The sequence below is a fragment of the Oncorhynchus gorbuscha genome, linkage group LG12, assembly GCF_021184085.1.
Source record: "Oncorhynchus gorbuscha isolate QuinsamMale2020 ecotype Even-year linkage group LG12, OgorEven_v1.0, whole genome shotgun sequence".
In the NCBI taxonomy this organism is placed as follows: Eukaryota; Metazoa; Chordata; class Actinopteri; order Salmoniformes; family Salmonidae; genus Oncorhynchus; species Oncorhynchus gorbuscha.
The window spans coordinates 53,771,165-53,791,209 of record NC_060184.1 but is presented as its reverse complement, the minus strand read 5'-3'; the positions used below and the strand labels follow the sequence as shown (position 1 = coordinate 53,791,209).

At 40.6% G+C, this 20,045-nt stretch overlaps 1 protein-coding gene across 1 annotated transcript in view; it reads right to left on the bottom strand.

Annotated features, from left to right (window-relative positions):
• LOC123991124 (cadherin-12-like) overlaps positions 1 to 20,045 on the bottom strand; it is a 208,748-nt gene that overhangs the window by 21,483 nt on the left and 167,220 nt on the right. The window contains 2 exon segments of the mRNA XM_046292351.1: positions 7,270 to 7,406; positions 16,350 to 16,603. Coding sequence (XP_046148307.1) covers positions 7,270 to 7,406; positions 16,350 to 16,603 — 391 coding nt within the window.

The following is a 20,045-nucleotide window of genomic DNA, read 5'->3' as shown; positions in this document are numbered from 1 at the left end:
AACGCTCTAACCGCTAATAGGCAACCTGCTGCCCATTTAACCGATGGGTTGGACGATACGTTTCTCTTTGAGTACCTTGAAAAAAACGTATACTTAACTTCAAATCAATCAATCCTCCATCATTAAGGCAATGGAACAATAATATACTTAATTATCTAAATATTGGGCGGCGGAGAGGAACAAAATGGTGCAATTTGAGGACATGAGAGGAAGAGTGATGGAGATCTCGACAAACCATTTCGGTATGGACCTCACTTTGTGCATTGGGGCATTGTCATGCTGAAACAGGAGGGGGCCTTCCCCAAACAGTTGCCACAAAGTTGGAAGCACAGAATAATTTAGAATGTCATTGTATGCTGCAGCATTAAGATTTCCCTTCACTGTAACTAAGGGGCCTAGCCTGAACCATGAAAAACAGCCCCATACCATTATTCCTCCTCCACCAAACTTTACAGTTGACACTATGCATTGGGGCAGGTAGCGTGCCCCTGCCATCTGCCAAATCCAGATTTGTCCATCAGACTGCCAGATGGTGAAGCGTCATTCATCTCTACAGGCATCATGTTTCCACTTTTCCAGAGTCCAACGGCAGTGAGCTTTACACCACTCAAACCGGTGCTTGGCATTGCTCATGGTGATCTTAGGCTTGTGTGCGACTGCTCAGCCACAGAAACCCATTTCATGAATCTCCCGACAAAACAGTTATTGTGCTGACGTTGCTTCTAGTAGCAGTTTGGAACACTGTGCGCTTCAGTGCTCAGCGGTCCCGTTCTGTGAGCTTTTGAGGCCGACCCACTTCGCAGCGAAGCCATTGTTGCTCCTAGAAGTTTCCACTTCACAATAAAAGCACTTACAGTTTACCGGGGCAGTTCTAGTAGCATGTATGTGCAGATTTAATGTGCAGCGCTGGCAGGCACAACGTGATCATTGTGGTTTGTGTGTAAGTTCTCAGATGCCTGATGGATTCCTTAAAAGTGTCAATGTATTGGAAAATAATATATAAAGACAGTACCTTTAAAGGGGCAATCAACAGTTTCTAAATCAATTTTTGGACTTATAAATGAATTACATGTACCTGATTGTTGAAGAATATAGCTTATAAGTGCCTCATGAGCTTAGTTCAACTGCCATACCCCATCAGAACCACTAATATAAGCTTGTTTTACTCCAATGTAAACAAACACCATATAGCCTCGAAACATGGTCAAAACTATTATTTTGATATCATGGAAGGTCAGTCCTTTCATCCATATCACTGTCTATGAATTTGAGAGTGGTTACATTTCTCCAGGACCATCCCTCAGATTTTTACTGAACAAGGGTGGGGAAGAATGCTTTGTTATTGTTTCTACTGCTGATTGCCTCTTTACATAAATCTGTTCCTTCAGGGAATCTAAAAACAGAAGAATATATTCCATGAACAATAAACACAGCATGACTGAAAGTTGATAGCTATACTTGAACCCATTATTTGCATAAAGATTGTTCAAACCATTCTCTTATGCCAGTTTAAACCTCTTTTACCAGAATATGTGCTTTTTATACAACATTTCTATACAGCTGAGGCACTGGAGGAAATTAATGTTTTGTAGTGCGAGGCAGAAGTGAAGGTAAACTTGATGGTTATGAAGTGGGGGGATAGGTTAAGCTTTGCAGTGGAGGCTTATAGGGGTAGGTGTGCGTTGAATGGTGGATGGCCTTCCTCCCTCCACAGGGGCATCAGAGATACAGCTAAGGCTCAGCTAGAGACCTGTGTGTGACCTTGATGGAAAAAGCAATCTTCTTCACTGAAGGAAAAATGACACTGAGTACGGGATTTGCTTCTCTCTCTCTGATCGCACCGACCGCCACCACTAAACACTCCTACTCCGCTGGCAGAAATTGTGGACATTTCATCTCTCCGTCCCTGTGATCTTTTTATCTGTCAAGGGTTTTCTCTTGCTCCTCTTTGACCCAGAACATTGAGCAATGGAACCATCAAAATAGAATGAACAAAACATATTTTGAGAATTATGTCTATTAATGACTATTTCTATGAGAGGTGAATTGTATCCTTTCAGGAAGCAAGAGGTGTAGGCCTTTTGTATCGTAAACTATATTTACAATCAAATAGAGGTCGCTAAATAATATAAATAAATGGCATTTATATCATTCATGGAACTGCAAGGGAAACCTCATCCTATCCAATTTGCTGAATGGTCTTTCATTTTAGCATGTGACACAATGGTTTCCCCACTAGATGGTGCAATAGTTTAGTTGTTAAAATCAATGTAGTAATAATAATAACTTCATTTGAAATGCGCTTGTCAATACAAGTAACAAAGTGCTTCACATCATAAAATAATCAAATAGAAAGTACTAACAAAGAAACATAGACAGAAGGAAAGAGAATGAAAAAAAGATAGCTAATTAAAATCATACATTGAAATCACACATTAAAGCATCTTTAAAAGTGTGTCTTCAGTAGGGATTTAAAAAGAGGCACTGAATCTGCAAGCCTGATCTCCTCTGACAGACCATCCAAAGTCTGGGGCCTTAATGGCAAATGCCTAGTCCCCTTTCATTTCAACCTAGACTTTGGAATGGTCAACAGTGCCCTGCATCCTGGCTCGTGGGGAGATACAAGATCTGAGATATAGGATGGGGCTAAACCAAGCCGAGCCTTAAATATTAATCAAATGTAAAATCTATTCTAAAAGGGGACTGGTAGTAGGTGTAGATAAGCAAAAATAGGTGTGATATGGTTACATTTTCTGGTGCCTGTTATAAGCTTTAGCATTTTGAACTAACTGTAGATGATTGAGAGATTTCTGACTGAGGCATGTATAGAAAGAGTTACAGAAATCTAGGCGTGAGGAAATAAAAGCATGTATAACATCAGGATTTAACTCTTGATCTCTAGATAGTACAATTATCTACCATTCCCTATTGTATCATATCACTGACATGATTCAACTTTTTTTTTATCGAGGTTCCAGTTGTCTTGAAAGCACCATAAATCTAGAGAATTCCAGACTTTGATGACAAAGTTTAATGACAAAATTTGCACAACAAGGTGAGTTCAAAAATGACTTGTATGTTGCTGCATAAATTATGCAATATGCCAGGGAGATATTTGTACTGTAGCTAAGAAAGTAATACTATGTGTATGTTGTGTAGTAAGCTGTTAGTAGCCCAGGTGCCTCACCCTAATAATTTGGTCTATTTTCACCTCTTAATTTTGCCTACTGTTCTGACTTGGTGGTGCACATGTAGCCTATAACCTGTTTTCGAGAAATGTAATCATAAAATATTGTAAGAGCTTTCATTGTCTGCTTATATACCCCCTTTATTTATTCAACGGTTCTGACTTGGTGTACAATGAGAGCAATCTAAGAACGGCCCATGTTCTGAATTCTGTCGCTGTACATTTCAAAAGTGCTGAACAAATAGTTATTTTGACTACGTCCATTCTAGCTCGCTCATTAATGTCTTAATTGAAATTACTGATGGCCTCTTATTCGCTTGTTGTCCTCTTATGCCATAGTTTGTACATCTCAATGTCAGCAATATCAGCTATGTAAAAAAAAGCTGAATTAACAGTTTTTGCTGCCAGACAAGGCTCCGCTGATAGCCATGTGTAGCATTGGTAAGGTGTTAGGATTGCTGTTGGGACTCTGCTGTTGTGACAGCTTTATGTAGGCCCTAACAGTTTGTGGGCATGGTTTGTCACCATTAAAGTGCAATTAAAACCTCTTAAATTTCCACCAAACATGACATACCCAAATCTAACTGCCTGTAGCTCAGGACCTGAAGCAAGGATATGCATTTTCTTGATACCATTTCAAAGAAACACTTTGAAGTTTTATGAAATGTGAAATTAATGTAGGATAATATAGCAAATGAGATCTGGTAAAAGACAATACGAAGAAAAGAACATGCGTTCTGCTCAACCGTCCCGTTCACCCGTCCCGTTCACCGATCCATTAGAGATTCATGTATTGTTTAGTGTTTTGTTGTTTAGTGGCTTTTCTGGCATGCATCCCACATATAATTGTTTTTGTCCCACAAAGATTTGCACAAAATTCGCCACTCAGCGTGAGAGTGAATATCGACCCAGGTTATGTGTTCTGATTTTTAAATATTATGTTATTTTTCTGATTGTTGTGCACAATAGAAATGAACGGGAAATAATATATTGTTCCATTTTGGAGTCACTTTTATTGTAAATTAGAATAGAATTAGTGATGGGGAAATTAAGCTTCCTGAAGAATTGAGCATTTCCAGCCAATTGTGTCGAAAAAAATGGAATTACTCTAGGATTTGATCAACACAGTGTACACTAGTGGCACCTGCTGGTCCCAAAAATGTAGAACAGACAAATTATTATAGATGACATCACACATGTGTAGCCTTTTTGTCTTCTACCGAAACCAATACCAAACCAATCACGTGGTTGTTAGTCAAAATTAAGCTTCAGACGTCAGTGTTCAAGTGCTTCTGATAAAGCGAAACAAGCATCAGCACACTGCTTTGAAATAATCTGCTTAGCAATTTCAACTCACGCCTATGAGCAATGGTATCAAATCACGAAATATATTACAGTTCCTTGCAAAAGTATTCATCCTCTTTGGCATTTTTCCTATTTTGCTGCATTACAACCTGTAATTTAAATTTAATTGAATCTGGATTTCATGTAATTGACATACACAAAATAGTCAAAATTTGTGAAATTGGTGCATATGTATTCACCCCTTTGCTATCAAGCCCCTAAATATGATCTGGTGCAACCAATTACCTTCAGAAGTCACATAATTAGTTAAATAAATTCCACCTGTGTGCAATATAAGTGTCACATGTTCTCAGGATATATACACACCGGTTCTGAAAGGCCCCAGAGTCTGCCACACCACTAAGCAAGGCACACCACCAAGCAAGAGGCACTATGAAGACCAATGAGCTCTCCAAACAGGTCGGGGACAAAGTGGTGGTGAAGTACAGATCAGGTCTGGGTTATAAAAAATATCAGAAACTTTGAACATCCCACGGAGCACCAATAAATCCGTTACTAAAAAATTGAAAAATATGGCACCACAACAAACCTGCCAAGACAGGTCCGCCCACCAAATCTCACGGACCAGGCAAGGAGGGCATTAAACAGAGAGGCAACAAAGAGAACAGAGATAACCCTGAAGGAGCTGCAAAGCAGATTTGTGTATCTGTCCACTTTAAGCCGTACACTCCACAGAGTAGGGCTTTACAGAAGAGTGGCCAGAAAAAAAGCCATTGCTTAAAGAAAAATATAAGCAAACACGTTTGGTGTTCGCCAAAAGGCATGACTCCTCAAATATATGGAAGAAGGTACTCTGGTCAGATGAGACTAAAATGTAGCTTTTTAGCCATCAAGGCAAATGCTATGTCTGGTGCAAATCCAACACCTTCCATCACCCTGAGAACACCATCCCCACAGTGAAGCATGTGGTGGCAGCATCATGCCGTGGGGATGTTTTTCAACGGGAAGGACTGGAAAACTGGTCAGAATTGAAGGAATGATGGATGGCGCTAAATACAGGGAAATTCTTGAGGGAAACCTGTTTCAGTCTTCCAGATATTTGGGACTGGGACGGAGGTTCACGTTCCAGCAGGACAATGACCCTAAGCATACTGCTAAAGCAACACTCGAGTGGTATAAGGTGAAACATTTAAGTGTCTTGGAATGGCCTAGTCAAATCTCAGACCTCAATCCAATTGAGAATCTGTGGTATGACTTAAAGATTGCTGTACACCAGCGGAACCCATCCAACTTGAAGGAGCTGGTTTTGCGGCAGGGTAGCCTAGTGGTTAGAGCATTGGACTAGTAACCGAAAGGTTGCAAGTTCAAATCCCCGAGCTGACAAGGTACAAAATCTGTCGTTCTGCCCCTGAACAGGCAGTTAACCCACTGTTCCCAGGCCATCATTGAAAATAAGAATGTGTTCTTAACTGACTTGCCTGGTTAAATAAAGGTAAAATAAAAAAATTAAAAATAAAATTGATCAAGTGCTTCTGATAAAGTGATACAGGCAACGGCACACTGCTTTGAAGTAAACTGCTTAGCAATTTCAACGCATGTCTCAGTACTCCGGTATCAAACGTAACATCACTACTTATTACAATATCCAGAAAAATAATTCTGCTTTTGGATTTTTATATGCTTCTTCAGAAACCCTAAAATGGTTCACCTATGGCGTTGATCTCAAGAACCATATTTGGTTACAACTTGCACCTTTATTGTGTTGAGCCAAATTAAAAGTTTTAGCTTCACTGTCCAAATAAATACGTAGGGTAGTGTAATAATATGTTACGACTATTAGCATGGTTGGCCACCCGACAGAATTATAATCCACAATGTGTGAATATAATAAAAGAGACAGACAGACAAACATCTAAAACAAAACATTACAATCACTGATTCACATGATGAGTATGACGGCCTGAGCCCCTTATCCAACCAACCCTCCAGCTCTCTATCCCTCCCCCTTCCATTCCTCCACTCACTCCAGAAACAAGAATTAGCATTTCACCACCACCCAACACGACCTTGAGGGGAAGTGAATAATTCTAGTTTCCAAGGCGATAAAAGCAGCTCAACTTTTAATGGCTCTTATTTCACAGTCCGTCCTAATGAGAATACAGCGTGAGTAATTTAGATTGAGCACCAGCCTGCCTCCCAGATAATGACTTTGATGGCTCTTAGCAGATTTGATGACTTGATGACGATGGATTTGCTTATTTCTATGGATATTTGCTTCACTTTCCTTCATAAAAAACGATTTAGTCTGATAGAATGTCTTAAAATAACAGTGATGTAAATGAACTCTTAATTCAACACGGCAGGGCTCTCCATCATGCATTTATTTGACTTTACAGAACCTCTTTTTTTTGTGACGTGACTGAAAACAGACAATTTCTTCATCACCGTCAATATAAGATGATTCAAACAAGAAAACTCAGATCCTAAAATGCTTTAGTCATGAAAGGAACACCATTAATTGAAGGCAGTGAAAATGTATAGAGGGTAACGAATGAAGAGTCATACAGAGAGAGTTTAAGAGACAGTTAAGATGGGCACGCCAGAGGAGACAATGTCCTGATCAAACTCGATCCAGAGGAGCCATCATGCTTTACGGTCGCCCATAAACGACTCACACAAAATGGGATTGACTTGATTAAATCCACCTTAAATTCGTCACATAGATAACAATAGAGAAAGGCAACAGTGACACCTACACGAATCACGATCATACTTACTAAGTTTGGTGGCCACAATGGTGATATTGTGCTGGGCGATACTCTCTCTGTCCAGGAGTTCGTTAGTGGAAATCGTTCCCTCCACTGGATCAATGTCAAAGTAGCTGTCCAGGTCACTTTTCCAGTCAATGGAATACCTAATAAAAAGTTTGGTAAATTAGGTAATTTCCCACATATACAAGAGGGTAGCAAAGAATTGATTTTCCCTATGGGCAAATATATAGAATTTGTTGTAATACAGTGGCTTGCAAAAGTATTCACCCCCTTGGCATTTTTCTATTTTGTTGCATTATAACCTGGAATTAAAATTGATTTTGGGGAGATTTGTATCATTTAATTTACACAACATGCCTACCACTTTGAAGATGCACATTTTGTTTTGTGAAACGAATGAGAAATAAGACAAAAAAACAGAACTTGAGCATGCATAACTATCCCTCAAAAATGTCCCTGTATTTAGTGCCATCCATCATTCCTTCAATGCTGACCAGTTTCCCAGTCCCTGCCAATGAAAAACATCACCACAGCATGATGCTGCTACCACCATGCTTCACTGTGGGGATGATGTTCTCGGGGTGATGAGAGGTGTTTACGCTAAACATAGCATGTTCCTTGATGGCCAAAACGCTCAATTTTAGTCTCATCTGACCTGATTACCTTCTTCCATATGTTTGGGGAGTCTCCCACATGCCACCAAACATGTTTGCTTATTTTCTGGCCACTCTTAGTAAAGCCCAGCTCTGTGGAGTGTACGGCTTAAAGTGGTCCTATGAACAGATATTCCAATATCCAAAGCTTTGCAGCTCCTTTGGGGTTATCTTTGGTCTCTTTGTTGCCTCTCTGATTAATGCCCTCCTTGGCTGGTCCGTGAGTTTTGCTGGGCGACCCTCTCTTGGCAGGTTTATTGTGGTGCTATATTCTTTCTATTTTTAAACAATGGATTTAATGGTGCTTTGTGGGATGTTCAAAGTTTCTGATATTTTTATATAACCTAACCCTGATCTGTACTTCTCCACAACTTTGTCTCTGACCTGTTTGGAGAGCTCCTTGGTCTTCATGGTGCCGCTTGCTTGGTGGTGCGCCTTGCTTAGTGGTGTTGCAGACTCTGGGGCCTTTCAGAAATTGTGTATATATTCTGAGATCATGTGACAGATCATGACACTTAGATTACACACAGGTGGACTTTATTTAACCAATTATTTGACTTCTGAAGATAATTGGTTGCACCAGATCTTATTAAGGAAGGTTCATAGCAAGGGTGTGAATACATGCACCACTTTTCTATTTTTATTTTGTAGAATTTTTCTAAACAAGTCATTTTTAAAATTTTGTCCATTACATGAAATCCAAATGAAAATCCATTTAAATTACAGGTTGTGATGCAACAAAATAGGGAAAACGCCAAGGGGGGGAATACTTTTGCAAGGCACTGTATAGTGACCCAGGTTTTGCATCCCAAATGGCAGCCTATTCCCTATGCAATGCACTACGTTTGACCAGAGCCATATGGGCCCCTGGTCAAAAGTTTTGCACTTTTTAAGTACTAGTGTGCCATTTGGGATGCAGTTAATAATTATTTATTACTCATACACTAAGTGCATTTCTACAAAATGGGCTGTGGTAAGCAGCATACATCCCAATTGAGTAATAGGGGCACAGGTATATTGGTTTATGCTAACAAAATGATTTTCTAAAGTAACACAAATGGACTCAAGACAAGCAGCCTTTAAAAGAAACATTGCTCTAGAAACGTTATTTAATGAGGTTTATAAGTGTAACTGAAAGCAGGGACATCGTTAAGACACACAACATTATAAGACGGATGCAAGCTGCATGTTCATTAAACATTGGTCCTATATTTTACTTTTCCTATGCTGGTAGCACAGCTCTGCAACAACTTATAATAAGACATTTCTGCCTGAATATTCATAATATCTGCTGTGTAGACCCTGAGATTCTGTTTGCTGAGGAACAGGTCAATGGTTAAAGCCCGGTCTCTCATATTCATGAGCGAGACACAAGAACATGTTTTAGAGTCAAACATTAAAGAGACAGTGTAAAGTTCTAACCATATTCTTGGGGTTTTCTATTCAAATTCCCAGTTACCTTAGTGCTCTCTAACCCTGTTTAGTTGAAGGCCTTGAAGTAGACCTGATTTAGTAAGGACCACTCAATGTTACTTTCTTTGATGAATATTATACTACAACTCTGATTACAGGTTCAAATGTGTGAATGCTTATAAATCCATCCTTTGGGCATTACCCATATTTTTATGGTTGAATCTCAACCTGTCTCATCACTTTAGCTTTCTATTTATGAATGACCTCCCCTTTTGAATTGCTAGTTTTAAAATATCCTTTGTAATGGTTAGTATGTAAATGTACCATCCCTTCAAACTGAATTCTTATCATGTACCAACAAGTCAAATCACCAGTCTTGTATTTTATTTTAATGTTTAAGTTTACAAGAAAATATATCATCATGCCCTTGTCATGACGTGGCCCTTTCTGGGTCTTTACCATGCGTAATGATTGACTGCTATTGATATAAAAGATCTTCAGATCTTTAAGAGTGGATTCGGGAGAGAGCTGCTCTATATAAACTAATGCTTCCGTGGTGCCCCAGGTTATTAATGGTTTATTTGTAGCATGGTTTAATTCAATCATGTAATCTATCAAATGTTAGGTAATCAACTTGAAAATAGCATGACATCTCATTTAACCATAGTAGATGCCCGACACTCTTGTCTCATTTTAAAACACATATGCAAATATTAGTCAATAAAAAACACATCAACAGCTGTGTAACATCAATATACTTCATTGTGAATACCTAACATACTGTACGTTTGTAGTCAGTCATTGGAATAACTGAGTGAACAAGAAAAGCAAAACAAAACTGAATTCCACTGCCATGAACAGATGGGGTAGAATACAGTGCTTCAGTCCACTTTCTAGCACCATGGACAGCTCAACTCATAGTTTTGCGCCATGGGCTTATCTCGTCCCTTTCCAGGGCTATGGACAGCACTGCATACTTTTCAGAACCATGGATAGCTCTATCCTGTTCAGTGTCATGCGCAACTCCACTAATTTCCAGCCCCGTTGACACCACACTGGCGATGGACAGTGACATACCACTGAATTTCACATATCTATGCAGTGTTCACATCTGCTTAACTTTCTCTGTTCAACCCATTGACATTGAAGTGTGGCCTGAGCCTCAAACTAGAGTAGTTGGTAAGACAACTCCTCACCACACCTACTCGTCTACTCTTTCACATATAATGTGTAGTCTGTCACAAAGAGAACTCAAAAGAGAATTCAAATTCGCCAATCATGACATTGGAAAATATTTCCTTTTGATATTTCTCAGAAATATTGGCTGTGCAGAAGAAGCTTGCACATAAACTGAACATAACATTCTGAAATAATGTGAACTGTGCAGTCAAGTATTTGTGTTGAAAACGGCACAAACTTACGTTCTCCTCCACAGCACAAACTAACGTTCGCCTTCATCGAGTCAATATTAGAAGGCCATAAAGGCCTTTTATGGACAGAGTATGATGGAGAAGCCTGAAAGTTTACAGCCAAGGCGAGGGCACTGGATGCTGCACCTCTTCCTTTCAGAATATAAAAAAGTCTAAATAAATCAAATAAAAGATATTTGTGACCTCGTCATGTCAGAAAAGGTTGCACAAATGCAATCCCTCAAAGTCATCTGAACTTTAAGTTTATGTTTGGAGTAACTGTAAAATGCGCTATTCATGCATGTTATTCCCTCAGCTAGAGAGGCAAAACTCTAAAAGCGTGATTCGCTATGCATGGAAGGTCATTGGTACTATTGTTTTGGAGGCGAGAAAGCAAAGTCTCTTCTCTGATGGCATGAAAATGAGCAATGTCAACTGTGGAGTTGCTGAATAATTAAACACACTCAAGTCAAAGTGAAAAATCTAAACAACAGAGAGCAAAAGCTTTTTGTTCTACAAATCTCTGCCTCATCCATTCTATTGTCTTTTACAAGATTAAATATTCATATTAAAACAAATACTTTCTTGGATGCAACAGGCTATCTTTTCCATCTGTGTATTGTTCAACCCTTGAGTAGTACATATTGTGAAATCATCATTGTAGAACTAAAAAAGCAATCTGTCTAAACAAAATAACTAATAGACTCCGAGACAAATCACCCATCATAGTTTTTAAAACAATGCACACGGTTTCCATCTGTGCCGGAAACACTCAATTGCCAATACTATGCACTGAGAATTATTTTAAATGCGCTTTGCAACAAGACCGAGAGAGAGTGTGGGGTTTTATTTTTGTTGAGTAGTTTAATCAAATTAGTATTGTTCAGCTGTAACAAAAGCCCAGGAGTCCAGGAGTTAAGATCATAGTAGTACAGCACTACCCAGGGTCCTATAGTTACTCATCCTATTTTTTTAACCATAATTAAAAGTGTAACCTTACTTGACAGGACTGGGTAACACAGCAAAAGAGGTAGAGATGGTTGGGCTTTATTGTTGTTGAATCAGTTCAGTGTAGGCCTGGAACAAAGATTTTACAGTGCCACCAAGTGTCCTATACCAGGACTCTCTAACCCTCCTTCTGGAGAACTACCGTCCTGTAGGTTTTCACTCCAACCCTAATCTAGCGCACTTGATGTTAATAATTAGCTGGTTGATAAGCTAAATCAGGTTAGTTACTCCAGAAAAATGCTGGGTTGCAGGCTTTGGGTCAATTACTTGGGTTGTTTTCTGCTGGGTTATTGACGCTGGGTGCTGGATTACTGAGATATGACCCAGCAGGTCAGATCAGAAGACTGGAGGTGTAGTTTAGTAGGGGAGTGTTATTCAACAAGTTCTTTTTTCCCTATCCATGAGAGTAAATGTCATTCCTATTCATCTATTCTATTGTATAAATATTATAGATTAAGGTTTTTAAATGTGTTACTGTTGTGTGACTGAAGCTTACAGAAGTGTATAACTTCCCAAAAGCCTTTGTGAATCCCATCTTTGTGAAAAATGAAGGTCATATGCCATATTATTAGTAATGGGGAAATGAAGCATTGACGTTTCCCAGACAGTTGTGTCAAAAATAGGTTCACTGCTCAAGGCTTTGATCAACACATTGTACACTATTGGCACCTGCTGGCCAAAATAATTTAGAGCAGCCAAATTACTAAAAATGTCACACGCTGTAGCACGGGCGCAGACTAGCCTTTTTGTCTTCTACCAAAACAAATGCCAAACAAATCAGGTAGTTGTTCGACAAAATGAAGCTTCAGGCTACTCTGGGGCGGCAGAGTAGCCTAGTGGTTAGAGCGTTGGACTAGTAACCGGAAGGTTGTGAGTTCAAACCCCTGAGCTGACAAGGTACAAATCTGTCGTTCTGCCCCTGAACAGGCAGTTAACCCACTGTTCCCAGGCCGTCATTGAAAATAAGAATGTGTTCTTAACTGACTTGCCTGGTTAAATAAAGGTAAAATAAAAAAAAAAAAAAAAATTGATCAAGTGCTTCTGATAAAGTGATACAGGCAACAGCACACTGCTTTGAAGTAAACTGCTTAGCAATTTCAACGCATGTCTCAGTACTCCGGTATCAAACGTAACATCACTACTTATTACAATATCCAGAAAAATAATAAAAATATCATAGAATGTGAAAAGAATATGGAATAATTGCATTTGCAGCATGTAAACTCAGCAAAAAAAGAAACTTCCCTTTTTTCAGGACCCTGTCTTTCAAAGATAATTCGTAAAAATCGAAATAACTTCCCAGATTTTGATTGGAAAGGGTTTAAGCACTGTTTCCCATGTTTGTTTCAATGTACCATAAACAATTCATCAACATGCACCTGTGGAACCATCGTTAAGACACGAACAGCTTACAGACGGTAGGCAATTAAGGTCCGTTATGAAAACTTAAAGAGGCCTTTCGACTGACACTGAAGAAATATGGCCAGGGTCCCTGCTCATCTGCATGAACGTGCCTTAGGAATGCTGCAAGGAGGCATGAGGACTGCAGATGTGGCCAGGGAAATAAATTGCAATGTCCATATGGCTAAGACAGCGCTACAGGGAGACAGGGCGGACAGCTCATCGTCCTCGCAGTGGCAGACCACGTGTAACAACACCTGCACAGGATCAGTACATCCGAACATCACACCTGCGAGATAGGTACAGGATGGCAGCAACAACTGTCCGAGTTACACCAGGAATGCACAATCCCTCCATCAGTGCTCAGACTAGGCTGAGAGAGACTGGATTGAGGGTTTGTAGGCCTGCTGTAAGGCCGGTACTCACCAGACATTACCGGTAACAACATCGCCTATGGGCACAAACCCACCGTCGCTGGACCAGACGGGACTGGCAAAAGGTGCTCTTCACTGACAAGTTGCTGTTTTGTCTCACCAGGGGTGATGGTCGGATTTGCGTTTATCATCGAAAGAATGAACGTTACACCAAGGCCTGTACTCTGTAGCGGGACCGATTTGGTGGTGGAGGGTCCATCACGATCTGGGGCTGTGCGTCACAGCATCATCGGGCTGAGCATGTTGTCATTGCAGGTAATCTCAACGCTGTGCGTTACAGGGAAGGTATCCTCCTCCCTCATGTGGTACCCTTCCTGCAGCCTCGTCCTGACATCAACTTCCAGCATGACAATGCCACCAGTCATACTGCTCGTTCTGTGCGTGATTTTATGCAAGACAGGAATGTCAGTGTTCTGCCATGGCCAGTGAAGAGCCAGGATCTCAATCCCATTGAGCAAGTCTGTGACCTGTTGGATTGTAGGGTGAGGGCTAGGGCCATTTCCCCCAGAAATGTCCAGGTACTTGCAGGTGCCTTGGTGGAAGAGTGGGGTAACATCTCACAGCAAGAACCGGCAAATCTGGTGCAGTCTGTGAGGAGGAGATGAACTGTAGTACTTAATGCAGTTGGTGGCCACACCAGATACGGACTGTTATTTATTTTTTACCTCCCCTTTGTTCAGGGACACATTATTGCATTTCTGTTAGTCACATGTCTGTGGAACTTGTTCAGGTTATGTCTCGGTTTTTTTGTGTAAATATTTGTATTGACATATTTTAAGTCTGCTGAAAAGAAACGCAGTTGACAGTGAGAGGATGTTAATTTTTTTGCTGAGTTTACATTTACTCTCATGGGTGAAAGCCATGCCCCTAATAAGCCACCCCTCCTGAAAACAACCCAAGGATTACATAACAAAAGACCCATCTGCTAGGTCAACCCAGCATGAGAGTTTAAAATATGCAACTGATGGTGAAATTAACCCATGTTTTGGTAATCCCAACAATCCAACATGTTGGGTTATTCACGCAATCCAACTCGCTGGGGAGTCTAAATAAGCCAACATGTTAAATCCACGACGTGAACAGCGCTGGATTACCAAATAACCCAAATAGTTTTAGCCTATCATTTTTTAGAGTGTGGTTTTAAAGTAAAAACTGAATCAGGTTAGTTACAACTGGGGATGGAGTAAACGCCTATGGGAAGGGTAGCTATCCAGGAACAGGCTTGAAGAGCCCAGACCTATACTATTTTGCAATCTTTCCTTAACCTTAATAAACATTTAGAAAGGTCATGAAGAGTCAAAAATATGCTTTTCATGACAGTGGATGATATTTGAAGGAAAACAGATTAAAATAAGCTGACCAGTAGGAAAAATAACTGTTGCTTCTACATTGATAAAGTTTGATAATAAAGTTACTGGTCCCCTCACTATGTCAAACACTTGGATTTATTATTACATTTACATTTACATTTAAGTCATTTAGCAGACGCTCTTATCCAGAGCGACTTACAAATTGGTGCATTCACCTATGACATCCAGTGGGACAGTCACTTCTTAACAATAGTGCATCTAAAACTTAGGGGGGGTGGGGTGAGAGGGATTACTTAACCTATCCTAGGTATTCCTTAAAGAGGTGGGGTTTCAGGTGTCTCCGGAAGGTGGTGATTGACTCCGCTGTCCTGGCGTCGTGAGGGAGTTTGTTCCACCATTGGGGGGGCCAGGGCAGCGAACAGTTTTGACTGGGCTGAGCGGGAGCTGTACTTCCTCAGTGGTAGGGAGGCGAGCAGGCCAGAGGTGGATGAACGCAGTGCCCTTGTTTGGGTGTAGGGCCTGATCAGAGCCTGGAGGTACTGAGGTGCCGTTCCCCTCACAGCTCCGTAGGCAAGCACCAAGGGGACACGGCTAATTTTTAATGCACCAATAGTGTAAATAAGTACAGCCTTCTAACCAACATTGGATAAGGCATGTTTGCAGAGGGGCATGGTTTATATAGTTAGATAGCTACTCTACTGATGCCAACATTTGACTGTATGGTATCAGAAAATATATTTACTACTTTACCCTTAGTGAGCACTTCTACTTTGTCAAGATAATCCATTCACTTGACAGGTGTGGCAAATCAAGAAGCTGATTGAGCAGCATGATCATTATACAGGTGCACATTGTGCTGGAACAATAAAAGGCCACTGTCTCAAGTTTTGAGGGAGCATGCAATTGGTGTGCTAACTGCCGGAATGTCCACCAAAGCTAATGACAGAGAATGTAATGTATAAACCACCCTCAATGTAGTTTTCGAAAATTTGGCAGTACGTCCAACCTCACATCCGCAGAACACGTCTAACCACGCCAGCCCAGAACCTCCACTTCCGGCTTATTTTCCACCATAATTTTCAAATATATTCATTAAAAATCCTACAATGTGATTTTCTGGATTTTTTCCCTAATTTTGTCTGTCATAGTTGCAGTGTACCTATGATGAAAATTACAGGCCTCTCTCATCTTTTTAAGTGGGAGAACTTGCACAATTGGTGGCTGACTAAATACTTTTTTGCCCCACTGTATGTATATATATATACAGATATCATTTCAATGTTGTTTGAGTAGCTTTGTGTATCAAAAAACACATAGGTGTTTCAAAGAGCTATCATGCAGGGCGAGCCCATTAAAATAATCTCCCCGCTCACTCAGGCTGTCTTTTCAAACTTCCTGTTAGTTAGTCATGAGAGAAAAAGTACTTTCAGAATGAGTTTTCAGGACCTTTAACTTTACCTGACAGGGCTGTTGCTAGCATCCAGATCCTGTCCGGTGACAGCTCCGATGATGTCGCCTACAGGTGAGTCCTCGTATACCTCCATCTCGTAAGAGGGCTTAGTGAACACTGGAGGCTCATCTACATCCAGGACGTTAATCTTCACTGTGGCTGTGTCCTTGAAGGCCCCGAAGCTGTGGAACCGCGGGTCCAGGTGGGCGTTTTCTGCATCTACCTTGAAGGTGTAGGCCTTCTTCGTTTCGTAGTCCAGTGGCTGAAAGACAGATAAAAACAAAGACAGTGATTAGATGTGTTGATTGTATTGACTTCAACAAGGTGAAATTGCAATAATGCATATTTAGTTTACACCCACTCAAAGTGTTCCATATCCTCAATACCAGCATTGCATACACCTACACAGTTTACAGGTTCAAGTGTTCTCGCTCCAATGTCTCTGACATCTCTGCCCCGGGTTAGTTAGCTAGAGCTTAGGGTTGTCTCCGTAACCATCAGTAACCACACCATGTCTGCAGCCGCGAGGTAAACATCCAATAGTGGTGACAACCATGTCCTCACGGTTGCCTGTCTCCTGGCCTCTCATGTGTGGCTGGCTGCCACTCACGTACGTGCACACATACACACATACATGCACACACGCATACATATTATACGTACACACACACACACACTGACCTCTCATGTGTGACCTCAACGGCACTAACAGACAGACAGAGCATGGTAGGCACACCCGACTAGTCCTGTGTCACATGAAATAAGTCCCCTTATGGTGTTAACAAGTGAAAACATCTGGTAAAAGCTGAGTTAAAATGTATTTTTGAAGAGGCCGCAAGCGAGAGTGAAAAGTTGTGAATTTAACATGAGGAAAAAACATGGTGATAGTCTTGATGGCATTTGTATGCTAACATGTACAGTGCAGTGAAAAGTATTTGCCCCATTTCTGATTCTCTACTCTTGCATATTTTTGATACTGGATGTTATCAGATCTTCAACCAAAACCTAATATTTGATAAAGAGAACCTGAGTTTACAAATCCAAAAACAAAAAGTATACTTATTATATTTATTTAATTAACAAAGTTAAGCAACACCCAATTCCCCTGTTTGAAAAAGTAATTGCTCCCTTACACTCAATAACTGGTTGAGCTGTTTTTAGCTGCAATGATTGCAACCAAATGCTTCCTGTAGTTGTTGATCAGTCTCTCACATCGCTGTGGAGGAATTTTGGCCCACTCTTACATGCAGAACTGCTTTAACTCAGCGAAATGTGTAGGTTTTCAAGCATGATCTGCTCGTTTGAAGTCCTGCCACGTCAATTGGGATCAGGTCTAGACTTTGACTAGGCCATTCCAATCTTAAAATGTGTTGCTTTTAAACTATTTTCAGGTAGACTTGATTGTGTGTTTTGGATCATTGTCTTGCTGCATGACCCAACTGCGCTCCAGCTTCAGCTCACAGACGGATGGCCTGACATTCTCCTGTAGAATTCTCTGATACAGAGCAGAATTCATGGTCCATTCTATTCAGGTAAAGTCCTGAGGCAGTAAAGCATCCCCAAACCATCACACTACTACCACCATGCTTGAGAGGAGAGGTGCGCAGACCTCTTTAGACATACTTTCACTGGAGACCTGGAGAGATATTACACTGAATATCCGCAAACACACGCAGTACCCACTCGTGCGTGCATGCATCTACAAAGGCACACACACAGGCAAGAACAAGCGCACACGCATGCATGCACATGCACACACACAAAGCATCACCACAAAGCACCTCCTCCATATCCAGTGGGGAAAACCATGCTACAAGCCAATATACAAATTCAAGGTAAATGGGTTCCTATACTCAAATATTTTAAAATATGTGGAAAGAGAACATAAATGAATTGCAGTAGCTTTCCCCAAGCCTATAAAATACCAGCTGGCACTGGTTTTATTGCTTGCATTCCTTAGTCCTGTAACAATTTTATCAAGTCGCGTCCACAAAGTTATTTTCCAAGGTCAGCACTTCGGCTTGTAAACACTGTCATTCGGTATAGGGTGCCAAGCAGTGGATTAAAATGTCGTAACAGCAGAGACAAAATGAGAATGAGGTCAGAGTTGGAAAACGCACTCCTGGCCAGCCACAGTTTTCAGCAATACATGGTCAGAAATAGGGTTACAAAAATCTGGTAACTTTCCCAAAATGTCCAGATTTTCCAGGAATCCTGGTTGGAGGATTCTGGATCCATGCTTATTCCCTCCTGATTCTGTGAATCTTCCGACTGGGATTCATAGAAACCCAGTACATTTAGGGAAAGTTAGTGTAATTTTGCAACCCTATAGGCAGTAAGAAAATGCAGCCATTTTGAACACCCTGTTCACAATATACAAACTCATACACAATGATGATTGCATGTCAAATAAATCCCATAGACTACCCATGGGTTGCGAGGGTTGGGAAGAATGTCAAGAACTTCATCGCTCTTTTAATGTGTCTGACTTCAGTGATAGCCCTGTTATTAGATTGGTGATGTATGTATCTGCTAATGGCTTCTGCTAAAAAGCTGTGAAAGGGAACAAAACGGGGTGAAGAGGGGTAATGAGAGGAACTAACTAATGTGTCAATGCTTGAGCTGTAATCAAATCACATCTCCAAGTCTGTGTCCCACATGGCACCCTAATCCCAGCTCTGTTCAAAATGAATGCACTATGTAGGGAATAAGGTGTCATTTTGGACGTACTGGGGGTCTGCTGTCAGGGAAGAGAGAAGTATGCTCTTACCTCCCTATCTAGAACATGCCCCACTTATCCATGTCCATGGTTTGGTGTCTTATGGGTAAATACATTTCCAGCGTTCCACATTCCTGAAGTGTTTAATTATGACAGGAATGTGTGTTATTGCATGCTCACTGACAGAGAGAGGTAGGCTGCATTACAAATGTGACTCTTTTCCCGATATATAGCACTACTTTTACCCAGGTCTTAGTCAAAAGTAATTCACGATATAGGGAATAGTAGGGTACCCTTGGAGACGCAACCACATGGTCTCCCTTCTCAACAGAGGGGAATGTGTAAAGAGGACAGACATGCAGACTTCCTCTCATGTCAGTGTTGCTGCTCTTCAACATCACAACAGAGCATGCTTTAAATTCTAGACGGGCTGGTTTAGCCCTTTGATATGTTAATGTGCACCTTCGTTGCACTGGCGGTGATACTGAATGAAGGAAACCCAAGGTTTTTCAATTGAACACTATTTATGATCCAAGGGACTTTGTTAATTTTGAATTAATCAAGGCACTGTCGTCATAATCTCTTAGGTAAAGATGTTAAGATTTCAGCAAAACTTGAAAATATGTTGTTAGTCTCTGATTTAAAAAATTATGAATTCAAAACACAATACAAGTGACAATATTTGTTATAATAGCCCTTTAAAAAACACCAGTACATACAATATATTGTAAACTGTCAAGTGCGTTATGTTTTATCTGTATTTCTGGCTTTGACTTGGGGGCTGCTTTTGGCTTCTCCCTCTGATCTACCTCCCTGAGCGCATGAACATTTTTTATGCAGGCATTTCTCAGCCTAGCTACTCCCTGGTGCTTTATTTTGGAAGCGGAAGCAGGATGATACATTTTTAATAGATTCTCCATTTGTTTGTGTTGAGTTCAATATTACAATAACAGATCTTTCAACAACCTCTGTCCCCTTGTTAGCT